We start from the raw sequence: 24,046 nt of genomic DNA, 5'->3' as shown, positions 1-24,046 counted from the left end.
GATTATTATGCCCTTTTTGAGAATGCTTATAGTGGTAAACAACTGGGGTTTTGTTTAACAGAATGACAGAAAGTAGGGTCGAAGGGGGGTTTGTACCAATTTCTGAATGTCCATTTTTAAGGCCGAGATTGTCTTGTCTTTCTTTGTGTTCTGTTCCTTAAATTTATCACCTAAAGTGGTCAATTCAGTAATCCTGTAAGAAAAGAAACCAGACAAAGATGATGTATTAGTCAGGAGGATTAATCAGTAACTCATAAAGGATATATTATTTATATCTTTGAAATCATTATAAAGAAACAACAGTTCCAATTCACACATCATCTTAAAAAGGCTGGAGAAAAGAGCTGGAAGTGATTAGATCACAATATGCTTTGTAGTCCAAGACCCCAGAATGATAAGAAAAAAGCAAATCCAGCAAGAAACGTTGTGTTGTTGACATGAATACTCAAGGGGATGTAGAGCATGTGTATATAGTGCAAGGTCTGGAACCTCTTTCTTAAGGAGTGCAAACGTAAAAAGTCAGTCCTTCAACCAGCATTCCAACATTTACTTTTTACTTTCTGCCTGATATATTGCCTGTATTAACAAGGAGCATAGGAGATTGCAAGGCTCTTGTTGATAATGCTGTTCCCTGCGGACAATCCATCTTTTAGTGTGCATGTCTGCATGTGTTTGGTTTTCTGAGTCCCCAAGCTCAGGGTACATAAGTATGCTCAGTTTTAGCACTGGCTCTCCTGACCTCATTGGGCTTTCTGTCTCAACTAGATGCCTAAAGATAGATACATTTATTATCATATAAACTTTCATACACCTAACTGTACTAAATCAGATGTATGTAATATAGGTAATCCTGAAAAAGGAGTTTTGCAGACATACACAGCTGTACTTTGATGTAGAAGTAAGATACATATGATGGTTACAATAAAAAAAATGTATTCAATAATATGTCTGTTATTCTTTAAGATGTCATTATGGTCTTTGTTGTTTTTGTTAACAAGGTCAAGAAATCAGGATGTGACTTTTAAAGTGCCATTCTCTAATATATTTATTTGCAGTTGCCTTGAGTCCCGTAAAAATTCAACAGGGATAAGAAAGGGAATCCTGGAGGGCTAATTTATTATCTGGGAAGTAGATGTTTTATGACTAACCATACTCACTAAGACAGTCATTTTATAGGATAATGTGTTCTCAAATTTCCAACTGCATCCCTAGACCCAAAAGGTTACCTATCCCAGACAGGCCTTTTAAATCTTCTTGTCCTTTAATAATCTGTGTTCTAGAAATCAAAGACACGGAAGTCTTCCTCTTACTTGGAGTTTAGAATGGCCTTTTCTCCATCCCAAGAACTCTGTAGCTGAATCATCTCTCGGACTTTCTCTCGAAGCTGCTTCTCTAGCAAACAGGTAGAGCTATTCTCAGAAAGGCGCAAATTGGAATCCAAATTGAGACAAGCAGTTTGGAGGCGACGGGAAGCTCTTGCCATGTCAGTTCCTGCTTCAGCAAGTCCTCTGGGAATGAGAGAATAATATCTTTGTTCATTCAGAATTCTACATACACCATTACAATACCTAACATTCCAGGTGGTATAGAAATGACATTATTGGTAATTGCCAATAATTCGAATTCAGAAAAACCTTCTCTATTTAAATTAGAAATATATATTATACTCACATTTTCCAGATATATCAACTATGTTAGCCATATGAGGGATGCTGAAGCATTCAGAGCTATGTGGTGTCAACTTTCCTGACTTGAACATAACTATTATTAAGGATAACCTGAGTTAAGGATAACCATCTCCTAATTTAAGGACAACTATCAGGTCACAAAGTATTATTTCAAGATCGGAAAGGTTTGCATACTCCTTTTACACATGCACGTGCACATGTGCACACACACACACATATATATATTTTTTTAAAAAAAATAGGGCTCCGACACAAGGGCATAAATACTGTGATATCTGATGTTTCAGAACATTCCTCTGTCTGGTAATTTTTCATAGAACAATGAGAAACATTCTTATAGCAATGGTAAATTTAGGTAACACTCACTTCTCCACTGTTGTGCGAAGCTCTGCGAAGTTACCACGAAGTGTGGCTGCTTGACGCCATAGCAGGAGAATCCCACTGTGTTCATTGCTGAGATAGGAATCATAGCTCTGGAAAGAATAATGGAAAAAAACATGAGTGGCACAAAGTAGATTCCATCACTTTTAATGTTTTATTGATGGAGAATAGCAAAAGGGGTCACCCATGCTACTAATAATTACTGTTTTAAATCAATGTCCTACAATACTACAGAATTCTGTACAAGACTTATGAACTAGAGGAAATGTAGAACAGCCAAATAGTAGGATTACTGAAGGCATTATTTACCTACATTTTACTGAAATTCCTGGAAAGGGGAACATGGCAAAGTACAGGGGATCCTTGACTTACGACTGCAATTGAGCCCAACATTTGCTAAGTGAGAAATTTGTTAAGTGAGTTTTGCCCCATTTTACATCTTTTCTTGTCACATTTGTTAAGTGAACTGCTGCAGTTGTTACGTTAGTAAAACAATTGTTAAATGAACTTGGCTTCCCAGTGATTTTGCTTGTCAGAAGATTGCAAAATGTGATCACATGACCTCGGGACACTGCAACTGTCATACATATGAACCAGATATCAAGTAAATCATGTGACCATGGGGATGCTGCAACTGTCATAGGTATGAAAAACAGTCATGTCACTTTTTTCAGTGGCCTTGTAAATTTGAATGGTCACTAAATGAACAGTTGTAAGTCGTGGACTACCTATATTATGAACTTTGGAAAAAGCAGGATCAAAAATGCATTACTTGGTTTCTTGCCATTAATTATATTTAATATCTTGAAAGTCTAAGTGAAAAAGATATAAGTAATGAAGAAAAATATAAGAAAAAATACATTACTTATAAGTAAAAAGTAACATTCTGTTTCTAATAAACTACAGATATTCTTCGACTTACAACCTCAATTAAGCCCCAAATTTCTGTTGTTAAGCGAGTCATTTTTTTAAGTGAGCTTTGCCCCATTTTACGACTTTTCTTGTCACTGTTGTTAAGTGAATCACCACAGTTGTTAAATTAATAACAAAGTTGTTAAGTGAATCTGGCTTCCCCATTGAATTTGCTTGTCAGAAGGTCACAAAACGTGATCCCATGACCCCAGGACACTGAGACTGTCATAAGTATGAACCAGTTGCCAAGCGCCTGAATTTTGATCATGTGACCATGGGGATGCTGCAACTGTTGTGTGAAAAACAGTCATAAGTCATATTTTTCATTGCCCTTGTAACTTTGAACGGTCACTAAATGAGTTGTTGTAAGTATACTACTTGTATACTTTGAAATGAAGAGAGAAACTGCTATATCATCTTGCAAATACAACAAAACTCTAATATTCTCCAGTCTGTGTGGTAAGGTTAGCATCTTCTCTGGCTGAACAAAGAAGAATCTGAACTCAGAATCTGGCTAATATTAATTTGAGCTAATATTATGTTATATAAATCAACATATCTGAATTTTATATGAGGCTCATTCTTTTGAAGATAATAATACTAGTTAACAAACTTTACTGCTTAGCTTTTGAAAAGTTTTCTATTATTGGATTTAGGTTTTATCTTTTAGAAGGGATTTTAAGAACACTGAAATAGTTGTACTACTTCCTCAGTGGATGCAGTTCCCCAAAACAGTTAAGAAATAGCAGTCTTTAAATGAAAGTCTACTATAATTACTTAGGAAGCCGAGATTAAATGAATATATTTGCATAATATAGTTATATTAAGCAATATACCTAGCTTAAATTATTTCAAATAATGTCAGAAATGAACATGGAATAAAAATGACCAAGATTATTGTCCACAAAGTAGAACTCAGATTTGGGTAGACTATAGTAAAAAACTCAAATCTTATCAATCAGTTAGTGCCGGAAAAAGAAGGAGGAATCTTATCCTCCAAAAACGAACACATAGAAAAAATCAGGTTGTGATCCGATACGTCTAAGATTTATGAACCAATGCCAAATAATCAGAGATCCAAGAAATATAATTCTAATAATATAACTCAGATGTAAACGATAATAGACATGTTGTTCCAACAAAAAAGTGGTAATAAAGGCTAAGTATTTTACTACAGAGTTTCTTTATAGTAGATAAAATACTTATAGGCAACATACTGCAAAAAGTAGGAAAGTATCTTTCACTGAGATAACAATTGTCCACATCTTTTCTCTGCCTTTTGTCTAATTTGGTAAACATAAATAATAGTTTATTTTAAATCAAAGGAACTAGTCATCTTCTCCCTTTACATGCATTCTTCTTCTTTACCTTGTTTTCCCCCCAGAAATATATGCTTTTGTTGCATAACTCTGTAAAAACTATGGGTGGAACATTGCACTAAACTAAACAGTTGAACAAAATTGCATACATATAAAAACAAATCCATAGTATAATTACTGATTTGGAATAACATATTGAAATTCATGAACTTGTTAAATTCACCAAATTCATATATATTACAATATCTCCAATAAATTTGTGAGTTCATTTGACCATTCTGAGAGATGAGTCAGTTATCTGTTGGACTAAAGCCTATTCTTCATTTTTCTAAGCAACAGTTCTATATTCATTGAGCGGAACTAAACATAAAATGTATCTGCATTATGTGCTAAATTGAAACTCTAACCTTTCCAAAATTTCACTGAAAAAAGAGAGAAACACATGAAAAGGAAAAGTCAATCCTTCAAACAAAATAATAGTGAGGACAAAATCAGGTATGATTATAATCATGCAATTAATAATCATGCAATTATTGTTAAAGCTGAAACAAAGTGGATGAGGAACTCTTAATCCAGACTGGAATTAGATTGGGAAGAAACATGCTTGTAATCCTCTGGTTTAAGTCCTTCCAAATCACTCCCACCACCAAAGCTTACTTAGCACGTAGTGCAGAAGGCTTCAATTAGCATTGTGAGATTACTAGAGAAGAGAGTATACAGGCTGCAGCATTTCCCAAAGCAACGGAACTGGATACATATAATAGTTAATACTATATTCTTCTATAATTGGGTGTAGTGATATCAGAAAGGCTGAGTTTAATTAACTCCATATGCCTCTTGCCTTTTTTTTTTCAACAGCAACAATAAGATAAGAAAAGTGGAGGGTGAATCTTGGGACTGAATGAACTTATAAACCATTGACCCAACTTGAATACTAAATTGATTAAAATCACCAAATAAATAAATAAATGCACAAACAAGAATATAAAAAAAAATACCTTGGTGCATTATAATAATGTAACATGGAACTAATAGATCTTTAATCATAGTGTAGTAAGCCTTTCAAAAAAAAAAGTCAAGCAATATTTCCTGCCTTTGTACCAAAGAGATACCTTCTGTTCTAGTTCACTTCTCAGTCTGTGCATATCAGTAGTATTCCTCTCTAGCTCCCCAGCTAGTCTCTGTTTTGAGCATTTCACCTCTTCCAGCTGTTCCTGAAGTAGACTGTTCATCTGGGAAAGGGTAGCACTCCTACAGGAAAACGAAACAAAGGGCACAAGAGTACTATAGGAAATTCTTGACTTATGACCACAGTTGACCTCAACATTTATGTTGCTAAGTGAGGCATTTGTTAAGTGAATTTTGTCTCATTTTACAACCTTTCTTGTCACAGTTGTCAAGTGAATCACTGTGGTTGTTAAGTTAGTAACACGATTGTTAAGTTAGTAACACGATTGTTAAGTGAATCTGGCTTCCCCATTGACTTTGCTTATCAGAAGGTCACAAAAGATGCACATATGACCCCAGGACATTGCAATTGTCATAAACATGAGCTAGTTGCCAAGTGGCCGAACATTGATCACATGACCATGGGGATGCTGCAATGCTTTAAGTGTGAAAAATGGTCATAAATAACTTTTTTTCAGTGCTGTTGTACTGTTGCAAGTTGAGGACTAGTTGTATTATATTTAAAATTTCCTCAAGCTCTTAATCCCCATCTTTTCCTAGAAACATTTGAAAAGAAAACAATCTGTTAGGCTTTTTCCATATCTTCCAGCACTTAAACCTGCCAAAGGACTATATGCCTCTTTAGCAAAACTATGTAATAAAGAATACTCAAGGCTCTGAAATCATTCTCACTATGGGCACTTCACCTGTTGGACCAGTACTGCTGACAGATTTTAGATGGGGAGGGGGTGAGATTTGCCTGAATTAATTGTGGCTTAGTCTAAATCCCAAGAACTCACCCCATCAAGACTACAGGAGCAACAGTCTTAAGCAGTTATTAAGAGTTACTGCTGTAGATCTGACTCTTATCTTTTTATAATATTTCAACCCCAGATGGCTTTACTTATCCCATGGAGCAGTCTTCTCTGAGAACATCTAAAGCCTGCTTTTTCCTTTTTTTTCTATTAACCTTAAAGTGACAAGCTTCTGCTCTTCGATTTCCAAGCAAATGTGAATATTTATAAATAATTACAGAGCAACTCTTCACTTTTTTTCTATTGCTTCTGTTTGTTTTGAACAAACTACACCTTTCAGTTCCAATACAGGAAACTTTGACTTAAAACCATTCTTTAGTGACCAATTTGAAATGACAAGGACACTGAAAAAAGTGATTTATGACCATTTTTCACACTTAAGACGATTGCAACATCCCCATGGTCACATGATCAAAATTTGGGCACTTGGCAACTAGCATGAATTTATGATGCCCCAAAGTCCTATGATCACCATTGGTAACCTTCCCAGCTCACTTCCAACAAGCAAAGTCAATACGGGAAGCCAGATTTGCTTAGCAACCAAACGATTCACTTAACAACTGTGCCAAAAAAGGTCATAAAATGGTCAAGACTAATTTAACAACTGTCTTAGCAACAGAAATTTTGGGCTTAATTGTGATTGTAAGTTGAAAACTACCTATATTTCAATCATGAATATATTACCAAGTTGCCATTATGATTATTATATATTTTTGTATCCCTAGTCTATGTTCATGCCATGAGTATAATAAACAGCAAACAGTTCAATAGGTCCTATTTATAACAACACTCTCATTCCCTTCTTCAGTGAACGAATCTGAATATGAAGTCCTTTATTGCTGTGCTTTCTTCTTCTTCATCTCCTGCAAGCTTCAATTTAAAATCTCTCGATCAGCCTTGCCATACTTCGATCAAACTCATTTTTGCCAGTCCTTATGAAAAGCAACTCAGCTACATCTTCTAAATCCTCTCTGCTTTCAGGGACCTCCTTCCTGTCACCTGTTCTTCAGTGCCTCTGTTTCTTCTGCAGGGCTGTAGATTTTTCTGTTCCAAATGTTTCGTAGCAGTTGCTGAATTCCAGCAGTATAACATGTATGTCTCTTGCTTCTGACTGAAACCCTGAACTTGCTTCTTTGCTAGACTGCCTTCCATGAAGAAAATTGTTTCCTTTTTCAGGCCTTCTGTAGATCCTTATTTGTGCTGATAAATGTTTACTTCTCTCAAGAGAAATAAAATTGAATTCTTAAAGCAGGATATTATGCAATTTTCCCTGACTCATTTCTAGGCACCATCTTTCATGTTGTACATAATAATATTCACTAATACATGTGATGACCTCCACTAAGTTAAATGTAGTGTGGCCATTTGCTGCTCTAATCTTTTGACTATTTCTTCAGACCCACTAAAAGCTTGCACACATTGCAAGTAGGAATACAAACATCCCAGAACTGCTGTGAGTCATGAACAGTTTTTCAGCTGCTTATGCAAGAACAGCTCATGGGGCACCATCCTTGCAACCAGCAACAATTCAGATGTTGACATGTTCATCTTTCACAGCTGATCACACAATCCCTCACAATTACTGTAGACTTATAAACATTGGAGATATATACATATCATAAATAAATAAATATTGAAAATGCATAAATAATTACACACAATACTCTTCTGGTCATTACTTTTGCTTTGAAGATGGCAAATAAATGAAATAAATAAATAGATTTCTTTGTCCTCTCCTCCTGTTCAGCTCCCTTGGTAACTTTTTCCTGTAGACTTTTCCTATTTGTTTACACAATAATTTTGTGTTTAAGGCTAATTGAGGCAATCCTATATTAGCTTCAGTACTTTTTTTCATTCCTACCTAGAAGACCTGTCTGCGTGCATAGTTACCTCTACACCAATGCTTTATATTTAGTAAGTATTACCAGATGATCACTGTATTATTTGTATTTTAACAATTCTATCTGTCTTCCATTATTGAAATAACTTCTGAACTTCATGAAAATCTTTTTTTAATTCCTGGATACTTAACAATTCAATTATATAGCAGATAGCAAGATTCTCACTCTGGGGTAATTTTAGTTTCTCTAGTGGGTTCTTCTAAGACAGACAAATCCCTCTATCATGTTCATATAATTCCATTTTATTCTCATTAGTTGCCTAGATTGACATTAGTGACAATCACTTCATTTATTTTACATGAGCTTCTGTTAATTCTTCTTTCCCTTTTGCAGTAATATCAATGCTCTCTGGGTCTCATTCCTGCTTATATATTGTTCTGTGTATTCTTCCATATTGTATTTGATAACTCCTTAGAGTGGAAGTCTATGTTTGATTTCCCAGGTTAGTATTTGATTTAAAAATATGAAAGGGAGTATTCTAAGGCCAAATGGGATCTCAATTTTAGAAGCTGCTTTTTTCCTCTTCAGGCATTAAAGTCTATGAACCATAAGCCATTATTCTAAGCATGGTATTCTGCTGCTAGTAGGAAATTGCTCTCACTTTTTGGATTGATCATTACCAGGATTCCTCCAAATGTTTCTGAACCTGCATTTCCCCCCTTTTTTTCATAGCCCCAGCTAGCTTTTTCCAAAAGTCAGTTAATGGGCATGTTTTTTGTACAACTGATTCTGTTGCTGGTGGTAGAAAATCCACAGAAAATCAGCATAATATCTTGGATCCTAAAATTCCTGGAATGGAATTTCTCATTATGGTTGACCTGGATCGTTTTGAAGAGGAACGGGTAAAGTTGTTAACTGAGAAAGAAACTTCCTAATTATGATGTGTAGTTCCTTTCAGGAGAGCTATAGAAAGCTAAGGATTACATGTTATCAGTAGATCTTAGTAAGAAAGCTTAAAGTACAAAAAATGGAACCTGGGTCTCTCAAATCTAGAACAATTAACCAGTGGAACTAGAACAATTAACCAGTGGAACTAGAACAATTAACCAGTGGAACAACCTGCCTCCAGAAGCAGTGAATGCTCCAACACTGGAAGTTTTTAAGAAGAGACTGGACAGCCATTTGTCTGAAATGGTATAGGGTTTCCTGCCTGAGCAGGGGGTTGGACTAGATGACCTCCAAGGTCCCTTCCAACTACTACTACTACTACTACTACTACTACTACTACTACTACTACTACTACTACTACTACTACTTATTATTATTATTATTATTATTATTATTATTATTATTATTATTATTATTATTATTATTATTATTATTATTATTTCTAAATCAGAGGTTAATATGTCACAGAAAGCATATTGCTAACATCACATAAATTTCAGTGGCCTACAATTGTACATTTCAGTTTAAAGCAACTAATTAGCCTTCCCTGACCTGGGATCTTCCAAATAAAATAAACAATTCATCCCAGAAAAACACCAATATTACCTCTGCTGCTCTTTTTCTAAGTGGATGAGAGTGTTCTCCAACTCTGTATTATGGTCATGTTCAATGCGTCGTAAACGTAAGTCTGTTGAGTCTAATCTTGTCTGCAGCTAGGAAGAAGAAAAGATCACAGACTGAACTATAATAGTAATTAAAGTACAGAAAGATTTATTAGCAGATTTAGGATATGCATGCAATTGCATGTGTCATACACCATCTATTTGCTTACTTAAAACCCTGAAACTTTTCTTTAACGATTTGAGCTTCATGATTTGAGAGAAAAGATATGTTACTGTATAAAATGCCATCACCTAGCAATCTCTAGAAATGAAATGTGTTCTGAGTTGAATTTTCAGCAGTCAAGGAAAAGCCTTCAGTTTGCAGAAGTCTGTGTTTCACCTCACGATTTTCCTATGGCTATCAACACATTAATAGTAATAATAATAATAATAATAATAATAATAATAATAATAATAGTAGTAGTAGTAGTAGTAGTAGTAGTAGTAGTAGTAGTAGTAGTAGTAGTAGTAGTAATACCAAGGCAAATAGGTGGGCGTGGAATGCTGCAAGTACATCAGATGGTTGAAGAAGAAAAAATATCTTTGGAAAAATATCTGAAGGACAGTGATGAAGATGCACTAAAATTAGTATATCAGGAAGGCTTACTGACTACTGGAGAGACCAAACTGGCCTACAAGAAAGACCAAATGAAGAACAGAATAGAGGCATGGGAAGACAAAGCACTGCATGGCCAGTACATTAAAAAAATAGCTGGGAAAGCAGATAATAACAAGACCTGGCAATGGCTAAGAGCAGGAAAATTGAAGAAAGAGACCGAGGGACTAATTCTGGCTGCACAAGACCAAGCCTTAAGGACAAATGCATACAAAGTCAAAATTGAGAAGACAGCAACAGGCAGTAAGTGCCGCCTGTGCAAAGAAGCTGAAAAAACAGTGGACCACCTGGTAAGCTGCTGCAAGAAGATCGCACAGACTGACTACAAGCAGTGGCATGACAAAGTAGCAACAATGGTGCATTGGAAGATCTGCAAGAAATATCATTTGCCTATAAGCAAGAACTGGTGGGATCATAAAATAGAGAAAGTCATAGAAAATGATAAAGTTAAACTGCTCTGGGACTTCAGAATTCAAACAGACAAGCACCTGCAACATAACACCCCAGACAATTGTCGATAAGAAAGACAAAAAAGTCTGGGTAGTGGACGTGGCAGTGCCTGGAGACAGCAGAATAGATGAGAAAGAACTGGAGAAGATAACAAAATACAAAGACCTACAAATAGAACTAGAAAGACTGTGGCAAAAGCAAGCATGGGTAGTACCAATAGTAATAGGCGCCTTGGGTGCAATCCCAAAACAACTTGAGCACCACTTGAACACCATTGGCATTGACAAATTCGCTATTAGTCAATTGCAAAAGGCAGCCTTACTAGGAACTGCTTCCATCCTGCAACGATATCTGTAATACTATCAAACATCCACATCTGCCTATCCCAGGTCCTTGGTAAGGACTCGATAGGTAGACAAAATGCCAAATCCAGTCTGAACATCTGGTTGACTGTGCGATGATCCATAATAACAACAACAACAACAACAATAATAATAATAATAATAAAGTTGGAAGGGACCTTGGAGGTCATCAAGTCCAACTCCCTGCTCAGGCAGGTAACCCTATACCATTTCGGACAAATGGCTGTCCAGTTTCTTCTTAAAAACTTCCAGTGTTGGAGCATTCACCGCTTCTGGAGGCAGGTTGTTCCACTGATTAATTGTTCTGTCAGGAAGTTTCTCCTTAGTTCTAGGTTGCTTCTCTCCTTGATTAGTTTCCATCTGTTGCTTCTTGTCCTGCCCTCAGGCGCTTTGGAAAATAGCTTGACTCCCTCTTCTTTGTGGCAGCCCCTGAGATATTGGAACATTGCTATCATGTCCTTCTCTTCATTAAACTAGACATACCCAATTCCAGCAACCGTTCCTTATATGTTTTAGCCTCCAGTCCCCTAATCATCTTTGTTGCTCTTCTCTGTACTCTTTCTAGAGTCTCAACATCTTTTTTACACCGTGGTGACCAAAACTGGATGCAGTATTCCAAGTGTGGCCTTACCAAGGCATTGTAAAGTGGTATTAATACTTCACGTGATCTTGATTCTATCCCTCTGTTAATGCAGCCTAGCACTGTGTTGGCTTTTTTGGCAGCTGCAGCACACTGCTGGCTCATATTTAAATGATTGTCNCCTCTCACAGTTACTACTATTGAGCAAGGTATCCCCTATACTATACCTGTACATTTGGTTTTTCTTGCCTAAATGTAGAACCTTACTTTTTTCACCATTGAATTTCATTTTGTTAGATAGCGCCCAGTGTTCAAGTCTGTCCAGATCCTCCTGTATCCTAAGCCTGTCTTCTGGAGTGTTGGCTATTCCTGCCAGCTTGATGTCGTCTGCAAATTTGATGAGTTCCCTATCTATCCCCTCGTCCAAATCGTTGATGAAGATGTTGAAGAGCCCTGGGCCCAGAACAGAGCCCTGGGATACCCCACTGCACACTTCCCTCCATGTAGATGTGGTTCTATTGAGGACCACACGCTGAGTACGGCCGGTCAGCCAGCCACGGATCCATCTGGTGGTGATGCTGTCCAACCTGCATTTTTCTATCTTATCAAGTAGTAGGTTGTGATCTACTTTGTCAAATGCCTTACTGAAGTCCAAGTAAACTGTATCCACAGCATTCCTCTGGTCCATTTTGTCACTTGGTCAAAGAATGTAATAAGATTTGTCTGGCATGATCTGTTTTTGACAAACCCATGTTGGCTTTTAGTAATGACTTTGTTTGCCTGTAGGTGTTTGCTGATTCGTTGTTTGATTATCTTTTCCAGAATCTTCCCAGGTATTGAGGTCAGGCTGATAGGTCTGTAATTTCCTGGATTCATTTTCCCCCCTTTTTTGAACATGGGAACTACATCAGCTCTTTTCCAGTCCTCTGGTAGTTCCCCAGTGCTCCAGGATCTTTGAAAAATATAGTTCAGTGGTTCTGAGATCACATCTGCCAGTTCCTTGAGAACCTTGGTATGTAATCCATCTGGTTCTGGTGATTTGAACTCGTCTAGGCTGGACAGGTGCTCACTTATCATTTTCTTGCCTATCTTAACTTGTGTTTTTATTCTGTTTTTTATGGCACTATTTTTGATAGGTTGGTCTTGTGTAAAGACAGATGCGAAAAACGAGTTAAATAGTTCTGCTTTCTCCCTTCTAACTATCATAGTTAGAAGTCCCACGAACTATCATAGTTAGAAGTCCCACAAAGAGGCAGATTTCTGAACAAACTTTCTCACTTTCATAACACTTGCTTTTACTTCTCCTTTGTTTTCTTCTTTCAGTATGTTTTGATCTTGTTTTTGTCTTTCTTTTGGCAGTTTTAAAATTTTCCTTTAATCTGTTCAAATCCCCATTGAGGCTTTGGCAATTTTAACATCCAGATTAGACTTTTTTTTAAATTTGGTGCATTTGCTCCGAATATCAGACAATTTAGATATTTCTTTCCCTCCAATTGTATTTTTATATAAAAAATTCTATGACCATTCTAAAAGCAGGTCCTGCCAATATAATAATATATTCTGAAAAAAAGCCTCAATCAGGTATATATTTTTCCAAAACACCAAAGAAGTGTTAACAGAGGTAAAAACATCCTTGCTTATTAATTCCATATGCTTCTTTGTTCAGGTTCTGCAAAGTTTTGCAGTGTTTCAGAAACACTGTAACTTGTTTAACTGATTTTTTTAAAAACTGTCTTCAACCTGGATGACTTCCAGATACATGGACAATATATCATGGCAAATGCTAAAAATTCTAGAACTTGAAATCCAAGATAGCTAGAACACCCAGGTTGGGAAGCTGTTATACACCACCAGAGATAGCGCCTCTAGGATGAACAATATAGACTTAGAGTACTAAGATTAATTTGGCTGTTATTTTCAGGCACCTGCTATATATCATATGGGGTTGCTAGGATAACTGCCTGAAGAGAACTGCAATTACAGATTTGGACTTCACAAGGTTTTTATTTATTAATTAACTGCTGCTTTAACATCCAAGCCTATAAATGTAGAAAACTGAATACCTGGGTGTTCTGTGTAATCTCTGCTGACTGCTGACTGCTGCAATGCCTTTTTCTACAGATATTAATGTTTTTTGGCAAATGTCAGCAGCTTAGAAACTTTCATAAGTATTCTGATGACTAACAACACAGGGTCACACAGTGCAACCTTCCATATACTTTGTCTTTTGAAATAACATGATTTTAGCCTATAATTTGCGCTTAACTTTTTAAAAGTGTTAATAGTTATATACTTTGTATTGTAACTATATGAAAGCCACCCAGAGAATCTCTGTGGGGCACCACCTACCTACATAGAAAATTTATTTTTTCTTGCTTAACTGGTTTAGTCTTAAATTACCATTGATAGCTGACTGAGTAAAAGATTTGTCTCACAATAAAGAACTCAGCTGGCTGTTTATCAAAACTATAGATTACTGGAAGAAACGACTGGATATTCATGAAATGAATCCTGTGGGAATCTTTAAATGATATGAATTATACAACAAATACGTGTACCAGATATGATTTTTGTCTGGCTAGCCTAGTTTCCAAACATTCATTCCACTGAATTGAGCATGGCAGTGTAGAACAGGGTTATACACAATGTTGAGAGTCTGTGCCATATGCCAGTGGTTTCCAACCTTTCTGGCTCTGTGGAGAGGCAGCAGCGGCAACAGTGGCATGGGGGAGGGAGAAAGAGGGGATGGTTTCACCTGTACGCCTGCTGCTTGCACAAATGGAACTTTGTGCACTTGCCCGCTTGCCCATTACTTGAGCAGCCCAGTTCACAATGGGCCGCAGACTAGGGGTTGGGGACCCCTACCATATGCTTCATCATTAATGGGGGAAAACCCTCACATAAAATACAGACCATCTGTTTCTGACGCTCACACTCAGAGGTTTTCTCCAGCAACTCCTGTTCCAGTTCTCCACATCTTTTCTTATACTGCAACACCTATACCATGATGGAGAAAGGGATTTAGGTAATCAGAATATTTAAGAGGAAAAGAAAGAACAAAGAAAAGAGCAGTTCAGGGTAAATGATTTAACTAAAATAAAAGAAGCAGAAGTTTGATCCATGAGGTCAGGGTTGTGCATCTTGAGATTCCAGGTCAAGCCAGACCTCTCCAAAAATTATAATTTTAAAGCATATTATGAAGTACATAAGGAATGAAAATATTTTAATTGCAATTTCCAATTAGGTTTACATTTAAATGCAATCAAATCCAATGTATATTTTTTCATTCTGGCTCCACCATACTTGGCCAGCAGCAAGACTTGAAATCAGATCTGTTAGCCCAGCCCTAAATTCTCAGGCAGTTTAAGAGACAATATATTCATCTTTATATGAAAACTTCCCTGAATTGCTACTAAGTCATTTATTTGACATATTGTAGGTTTTTGTGGGGAGTGGCGAAGATGGGGAAGACAAATATATAAAATGTAGATTGTGCTAAGAACCAGGTCAAATTAAAAGTAAGAAGAAAAACAGAAATCTGACAAAACTATAGTGGGAGAAGACAGGGAACATACTATGGGAGGAAAGCCTTTAAAAATGTCAAAAAGAAAAAGACATTTTGGCTGTGAATCACAGATTTTAAAAAGCAAAGATTTAGGAGGGGGGAAAATCCATGAGTGTGTATATTAAGCAGAAGATGCAATAGGGAGGAACTTTCATTTTCAGCAATATGACTCTCTAAATACTAGAAACCAGTCTTTTCAAAGATCTTTTCTCACACTGTATCCTATGGGATACAGATTTTGGACAAATATTTTGTGCATATAGGAATTGATTGAACACAACTGAGGAGCATTATCTTGGGAAGGCTATTTCTTAGTTCTTCCAGAAAATTTTGCAGAGATGAAAGGAAGAATTTCATAAGATCCAAACATCTAGTCATTCCGACTGACTAAATACTCTACTAAGTCATAATGTGGGGTGGGCTTTTTTTTGGATTTCTTTTCGCATGTTGTGTGAACCCTGTACTTTCCTATGGAAACTGCTTCCAAATAAACTCCAAACTGGTCTCTTGATTTAATGGGCTGGTACTACAACTAGGCAATGCTGGTACCTTGTTTCTTCAATTCTTCTCTGAAAACTTACACAGAGCTTTTTAGATAGAATGTATGTTTTCCCCTCAATACAACAGTATAGTAGCTACTATGTATACAATAGTAGCTATTGTATACAACTTAAAAATCACCCATATGACAATTGAAAGCTACTATTCCACATCTATCTAGATTGTATGATTCATATGGCAAATTATTTATTTAAATCATCCTTTCCCAATTTGGTGTCCATAAACATATTGCATTTCAATGATCATAATTTCTGAAATAGCAAAATTCTTTTCTTTACTACAGGCCCCCTTTAAATACCTTTTGTGGCCACCGACCATGGCTATGGACCTCCAAATCTTAACTAAATATCTAAATCATAATATTTCTTCAAGTCTTTGCAGACCCTCTGTGATGACTACAGGTTGAGAACCACTGGCATAGTTTATAGGTTAAAGAGTACTTCAGATTCTGAAGAGCACCAACTGTCAGGTGCAAAGAATCAGGACAATGTATTAAGTCTCAGTTAAGCTAATTTATTGTTCATGTCTATACACTAGAATCTAGTCAACGAATGGGCAGCACTAAGTTGGTGCTAGATAAGAGTTAACAGAATTCAAGAGGGGCTAGACTTGGACTGCTTGTAGGAACTTAATGACCCCAGACTAATTCCTGTCTTGATTCTGTCCCAAGGCTCTGTCTTTCCTTCTCCTACACCAACATGAGTAATGCTGACTTAAACAGCTCATAATGAGAACTAATCTTTAACATCACAATTCTATTAAAATATTTTATTTTATTAAACAACTACAGTTTTTAATTCTATTTCACAAAGAATAGATCAATGAAAAATGTATAAATATAAAGAAACAACACAGGCAAAATAGCAAAATAAGGTTTAGCACGTAATCACACATAAATTAAGCAAACTGTGTTTAAGCACTGACTTTAAGTTTCTGAAAAGTAATAAAACAATAAATATTTAGTATTTTTTCTGTAATCAGTGAGTGGAACCTATGATAGAACAGTTCAAAACTGAAGTCTGGAAAGTATAGGAGCTCTATCAGGCATTTCCAACAAATTGGCAGGATTTTTAAAAGAATCCTCTAATTTCAGAGAAGGGACAGGTTTAAGAGACAGAACAATGCAAAACAATGAACACATTCTCCAGAAATAAATATAATAAATATAAATATAACAGGGCACATCAGCCTAACAAGTTAATTATTATTATCTATCATTCATTAATAATAATGAATACTATATTATTATTTATTATTATTATTATATTTCATGAGAAAAATATTAAGTTGTTACCACCTGTTCCTTAGATACCAAATTATAATATCTATCCCATTGCAATTCTATGGCTTCTGATCTTGTAGAAGGAAAACCTTATGTAAATTAGATTAAATTAATCTCCTCTAGATTAATTTTCAACATGTTTGCTTTTATCCAATCCATCACTCATCCTAGATTCAGATTAATCTCTCCTGTGTTAAGGTTTGTGATGGCTTGCAAAGTTGAACATGGTTTCATGATGAGTAATTCGGATGACTTGCCTGCCCTACTCAACAATAACCTGAGCTAGAAAGAAAGAAAATGGCAGCAGGACAACTGTCGTTGTGAATGTTGCTCCTATGGTAGCAAGCACTGCAACAGAAGGAAGCCAGACCTTCTAGGAGTCTGTATTCTAAATTAATGAAGAAATACAGCAGAAAGCCCCAATAAGTTCAATCCTTATAAGCTCCATCAAAAGGATCCTTATAAGCTCCATCAAAAGGGTCCTGTCATGGATACAAATGGCAAATTACCACTCACCTTGTTTTGCATCTTCTGTACTAGCTGAGCCTGGTGCTGTTGCCCATCCTGGAAGGCTTGCAGCTTACGCTTATGTGCTTTTTCATCTGATTTAAACTGCTGTCTCATCTGCAGGAATGCTGTGCTTCCTTCCTCCTCTGCTCGTTGTGCTTGCTGCAGCTACAGAAATAAATACTTGCTGTGATCCAATTGGCAAAACAAGGTTCTGGGTGCAGAATAGCAAAAAATACAGGGCTGGTTTCTTAAAAGTTATGTAAGTACAATGTGTCAGGATCCAATTTCATGCATGAAAAAAAAAACGGTTTACCACTTTTCTGATAATAAATTACAGGTCTGTTTCCAGGAGGATTTTAGGCTTCTTTCAAAGATTTTGCTAAAATACATTTTCTTTGGAAAGTATCATATTCAAACACTCCGTATACCATGTCCAGCTGCAGTTGCATAGTTAGAAGCAGCAGCATATAAAAATGGAACTAACATCTCATCTACCCTTACATATCTAGGGTGCTGTCCATGGGATATTTTTGCACACCATTGACTCTCTACATTTACACTGCAGAATGTGAGTCCTGGTTGTTCCCTTCAAAGGGTTACTATTACAGTAGAATGCTAGATGGCTGGTTGGATATAAAGATGGCTGCTTTGCCATTCTAGTATGTGGATGATACAACAATGATGGGCCTTATTTTGGATGACAAAGATAGTGCTTACAGGGAGGAGTCTGAGGGTTTGGTGAAAAAACAGCTTGGTTGTAAATATTGGAAAAACAAAAAAGATCATCATTGATTTCAGGAAATTCAGGCACAGACAAACACCTCTTTGTATTAATGATTAGACTATGGAGGTGGTTTCTGGGAGTGCACATTGGTGAAGTGGGCACCACAGCAATTGCATTTTCTGTGTCGCATGAAAAGAGCACATCTTCCTTCCCCTATCCTTACTATTTTCTATAGAGGGATGGTTGAAAGAATCCTGTTGAATTTGGTTCAGAAGTATTACTGCTTTGGACAGGAATGCTGTGCAGAGTGGTGAGGACAGTGGAAAAATTATTGGAAATTCATTTCTTCTATCCCGGACATGGCATATAAATACTGCTGGACCAGGGTCTGTAGTATTGTCAAGAACTCTACGCATCTTCTTCATGACTGGTTTTCATAGTTGCCTTCTGGGAGGAGGCTTTGTCGTATCTAAAGCAACTAGATTCTGAAATAGCTTTGTTCCATATAGTGTCAACCTTGTTAACTCTCAAGATTCCTTTTTTTTGCTATGTATTTAAAATGGATGGTGATTAATATGTCATTTTTGTATAACCTGGCATTTTTGGTGCTGCTGCCATTATTATATTATTATTGTTATCTTTGGGATGGTGGCATTATTCGATGGGTGGTTTCTTCTTTCAAAAGCGGGGAATTAGAATTTCATGTTAATGTGTGCCGTCGTGTATACAGGTAAATGACAATAAAGATTATCTCTCTCTATTTTAGAGGCTACCAGTACATGAAACACTTCTGAAAGAAAATAAATAAATTATTCATTTCTGCAATCATGCCATAATATTTATGTTATGCACACTTAAGGACAGATATACTTTTTTCTTGAAAATAATTTGCTTGGCTTATCCAGATAGAACTTTTCACGTGTCATCTCAACAGATCAAAACAAATTTAAAAATAATTAGCTTCTCTTAAAAACTCTTCTCATAAGAACACATTTATTCATGGAAATGGAGAAGTTCTGCCAAAGATATTATTCAAATGAAAACATAGTTTTAGAATTATATAAATATATGCCACATCCATTGAATCAATTAATGCAAATGCTTAAAAAGACAGAGTTAATCTGCCAGGAAAAATAGAGAACAAATGCAAATATAAACAGTATTTAATCCTCAGGACTTTATGCTGCTGTGCTAGTTTATTAGCAGTTTATTTTTTTCTCTAAATTAATTTAAACAAATACGTTCTTTAATTTTCTTGTGTTTCCTATAATTCATCTGGTTATTTAAAACAAAACTTGAATTAATTTCTTGTCCTGCACCATTTTATATGTTCTAAAGAAATATGGCAAACCTACTGTATACCATCATTCTTTCAAACAACCGAAATTAATTATTAAATAGACAGTACCATTACAGATTATAATTTGCAGCAATCTGATTTCTTAAAATCTAAAATACTATTTAAATTACTAACCACATTTGATACTATAGCTCCCCAAACCACGAGACTTCAGTTTCATTTATGTTATATCAATCCATCAGGCATGACAGAACTTAAATTACTGTCTCCTTTAAATAAATATTGAAATGCAAAAATTTCTACTGACATATACATACATACAATATATATATTGTACATACTCCTTCATTTGTATCTCTCCCTCTCTCTCTGTGTGTTATACATGAAATGTGCTCACAGCCAAGTAAGCACTTATGATTACTTGAATGAAGGTTCCCATTTTCTATCAATAGAGCTTTATTCAAAAATTAGTTTATTAAGTTACCCTTTCACTAATAGCTTGATATTTGCTAGCTAACTCATCCTTCTCTGCACGAGTGTGTGCCAACAGGTCTTCGAGACGAGAAAGTTCCTTCTGCAATAAGCGGTTTTCTTCTTGCATATTGGCTGGAAAGTCTGTTTTGGATAAATCTGGAAAAATCAACAAATAAATTATGGCAAGTCAATCAACTAGTGGTTTAAAATCAATGCAGTATTATTATTTTAGCTGGAGATGTAGCTTTATGCATATGCACAAACACCGCGTACTATTCTTTTTAGGAAGCAGGAACATGGGTAATTCTCTTAGCAATGTAGTGCCAACAGGAAATAGATTTGAATTCCAGTATGTCACATCAAAAAGAATAAGCTGGTATTTTGGATTTAGCAAAAATTTGACATAAATAGAGATGGATGATAAATCTGTTGCATCAGAACTTGATTAGATAGACTACAGAAAAGCCACCTCAATTTATAGAACAATTTGAATATAGAATAATTTGAAAATGAATATAGTAGAAAAGATGTTTACGAGGATGCATACCTACAGAGAAATGCACATGAAATGATGTTAAATGTCCATAGACATTTTCACATAGTTTCTCAAATTTGCAAAATTGAGGACCTAAGAAAAGCTAAGCCTGGAAAAAAAAATCAACCCAGCCTCCAGGTCTATGGTATATGAAGACTTGCTTCCTTATTTTGAATACACATTCTTCTTGAAAGAGCCCCTGAAAGAGTTTGCTGTTTCCAGTTTCATAGTACCTCTTATCACAACTCCTTTAGCCTTCCTGTAAAAAAAATAAATGAGAAGTAGTTGGGCACTAAAACTGTTTTGCTAATGACTATAAAATATGTGATGGATACTAGCATCAACATTTTTTTCCTTGCCACAATAGAACTGAGATGTAATGTTGGCCAATTTCTACACTCCCTCATTGATCGAGTGGAGGCACTGCTACTCATCTCTTGGTGCAATAAGGATACTTGTAGACTATTATAGAAATGGCTTATGCTTGTTTAAGGAGTGATTGGGACTGAAGTGCGGAAATGGATCCAGTCACTTTTCCAAGTCAACAGCCGCTCAGTTGATACTCTGCCAGGGAACCAGAGGAAACCACATATTTTACTGGAAAGAATAGATGACTAGCTCTCTTTTCACATTCTTTGTGAAGGAAATTCTGGGAGCTACTGGAACAACACATCCAGAACACATCCAGTTAGGAAGTCAATCCATTTCTAATATCAATTTATGAGTTTCAGCCTCCTCACCACTTCCTTGCTTTTGAATCCACACACATTATCTGCTAAAGAGATGTCCAATTTAAGGCAGTACCTGAGGATGATGGATCAGATAAGCTTTCTGTAATAATCTGTCGAATTCTGGCTGGGATTGTTGTAGGTGTAGCCTTTTCTCCTTCTCCTCGCACAGTCAATGCTTTGTCATCTCTGCTTGCTCTGGGATGCAGCACTGTATCTTCTAGGGTCTGAAATACACTCAAACATCAAAGCCAGGCTGAAAAACATGTTGGATTTTAGTCAGCCATTCATAGAAGATGGATTACTTGGAAACACTCCTCCATACCCATGAGTGAAGACATATACAGGCAACCTATATGTGTAGGTTTCTATGGTTGCTGGAGTGCTGCACAATCTGATGTCCAAGATTCATGGGAATTTAGTTGCATTGTCTCCCCCTTCCCAGTCAGCAATGCTTAATATATAGCTAGCAGAAGGTGGTGCTGGGGAACTTTGCAAGCCTGGAAGTAGACCCAGTATTATAGCTTAGCTTTACTCTCTCAGTTTAGTATGCATTCAGCTTGTCTAAGCTCATTGAAAGGAATGAGTTTAGACACTGTACAAGATCTGGCCATTTGGATCCCAGCCTCTTATCATGTTGATGAAGCATCCTAACCTTAGGGTTAGGGTTTGCTACAGCTATGAGCTAAGGACGAGAGAAAGGGAAGCATCATGAAGTTATATCATATATATATATACACAAAAGGCTACTGGGGTATGCTCATGCCATAGTTAGAAATTGTTCAGAATAAGTCTTTTGTGTAGTCAGGACTAATAAGTAGATGAAAGAACTCCAGGGATTACTAGACAAATTCAGATTATTATTATTTTTAAAAAAAACACAGAAAGCAGGAAGGGCAAACAACTTCCTTATTGTCATCTCCTCATGTTGTGTATGCCATATAGTACCTATTTAACAGTAACTATTAAACTTTTAATGATCAGTACAAAAGAACATTTTGGCAATGCCATACAGGAGCTCCTTAAGAGAAATATTTTTAGACAAAGTATTACAGATTTATACTTTGACTCTAAAACATTTTTGAAGCAAAACTAAAAAAAATGCAAATGGATTTTATCACAGAATAGTCTAAGGGACCAGATGAAGATATTCAGAATCTACCTCTGATTTTAAAGATGTCTTTTCCTTTAAATATTTTGCCCCTTCAGTCCACAATTTTTTTTTACTATAAATCATAAGAGTTGTTTTCAACTCATTTAACTTCACACACTATGCCAATTTATAAATTTTTACAAAGTTAAAATAATCTCTGTGCTTTGTTTTGGATTTATAGGAATCTTTTCATTTTTTAACTTTTTATCTATGCCAAAACACATGCAATATACTGAAGAATGTTCATGTTCCTTGTTGACACTCAACTTAGTATTTATTATAGCAAAATTCTTATCTGTGGTAATTAAGCTAAATAAATAGATATAAGAACACTTTTTAAAGAAATACATTTATTTGCCTATATTAAAACCCAAGGCTATCCTATTTCACACATAAACTGAATCAGTTAGGGCATATATTGTCTGGTATATTATTGTATTCATATTGTAAGCATTTTATATACTAATGTTTTCTTCTGTGTTGTTTTTTTTTTTTGCTTTTAGACTGCTCTTGAAAAGGAATTCATTTCTATAACATGTTGGACTCTAATGAAATAATGTTCTTGGCATTTGGGATTCTTCTCTCCCTTGTATTCCATCAAGAAATTATATCAATATACCACTACTGAAAATCGTGCTCTAGACTTTATTTTTAATCTGTAAAATTTCAGAGAGTGTATTTTTTGGTCAAATAGCAATATTGCTGCTATTTGAAATATATTATTCCCTGGTGCGTGATACCTTTAAAGTTCTGGACAAGTACAGGAGAAGGGTTTAATTTATCCCAGGAGATGCTAGCAATTTACGACTCTCTTATGAAGCAAGATGAGATTTGGTATTTAAGCAGATTATAGTCAATAGTGAATAGAAACATTTCTCATCTTGTTGCCAAAGCTATCCAGGTGTCTCTCTGTGTAATGGTACTGAGACAATAATATTTCACTGGTGCAGCTCTACTAGTGTTTATAGGGCACGAATATTTTGGGCACTATCATAAATTTCTGCTGCCTTTGAAGTTTAAAAATACATAAATAAATAAAACACATTAGCGCTACTGGACGACTTCTGTATTTAAAAGTCTCAATTCAAAAATTAAAAATTTAAAAAAGTCAAAAGGCTGGTGGAAATATGCTTTATGGCTTATGTAATTCTAAATTTTGTCTCTAATGATCTCTCCATTCCTTGGATTTCTATTACCTCCCTTAAAATGATAAAGGTAACAAATCAAATTGGGTTTTTATTATCATAAGCCAGCCTAAGAGATTGGGGTACAGTTAATTGGAAGAAAAATAAAGTAAAAAACTAAAACATGTAAAGTTAAAAAGGTACATACTGTATATCTGAGACATAGACAGTATAAAAGGTTTTTAAAAAGTGAGAATCTAAAAATCAGAAGAGAAGGCTTAGGGAAGCCTTTCTGTATGCAGTGTGAAAGAAATAATATGGCAAACCTGAGGTTCACCGAATGTAGTTT

General features: G+C 35.8%; 1 protein-coding gene across 1 annotated transcript in view; it reads right to left on the bottom strand.

The window, feature by feature from the left end:
* LOC107288151 (rootletin) overlaps positions 1-24,046 on the bottom strand; it is a 96,955-nt gene that overhangs the window by 69,106 nt on the left and 3,803 nt on the right. The window contains exons 2-10 of the mRNA XM_015816737.1: positions 21,497-21,647; positions 20,168-20,313; positions 17,666-17,824; positions 14,655-14,738; positions 9,678-9,784; positions 5,413-5,551; positions 2,055-2,161; positions 1,311-1,508; positions 97-193 (exon numbers count right to left, since the gene is read on the bottom strand). Of these exons, the coding sequence (XP_015672223.1) occupies positions 97-193; positions 1,311-1,508; positions 2,055-2,161; positions 5,413-5,551; positions 9,678-9,784; positions 14,655-14,738; positions 17,666-17,824; positions 20,168-20,313; positions 21,497-21,647 (1,188 nt within the window). The remainder of the gene's footprint in view (positions 1-96; positions 194-1,310; positions 1,509-2,054; positions 2,162-5,412; positions 5,552-9,677; positions 9,785-14,654; positions 14,739-17,665; positions 17,825-20,167; positions 20,314-21,496; positions 21,648-24,046) is intronic.

This window comes from Protobothrops mucrosquamatus, unplaced genomic scaffold (genome assembly GCF_001527695.2).
Source record: "Protobothrops mucrosquamatus isolate PMUCROS unplaced genomic scaffold, P.Mucros_1.0 scaffold488, whole genome shotgun sequence".
Taxonomy (NCBI): domain Eukaryota; kingdom Metazoa; phylum Chordata; class Lepidosauria; order Squamata; family Viperidae; genus Protobothrops; species Protobothrops mucrosquamatus.
The sequence above is the reverse complement of the archived record's forward strand: the minus strand, read 5'-3'. Positions and strand labels throughout refer to the sequence as shown.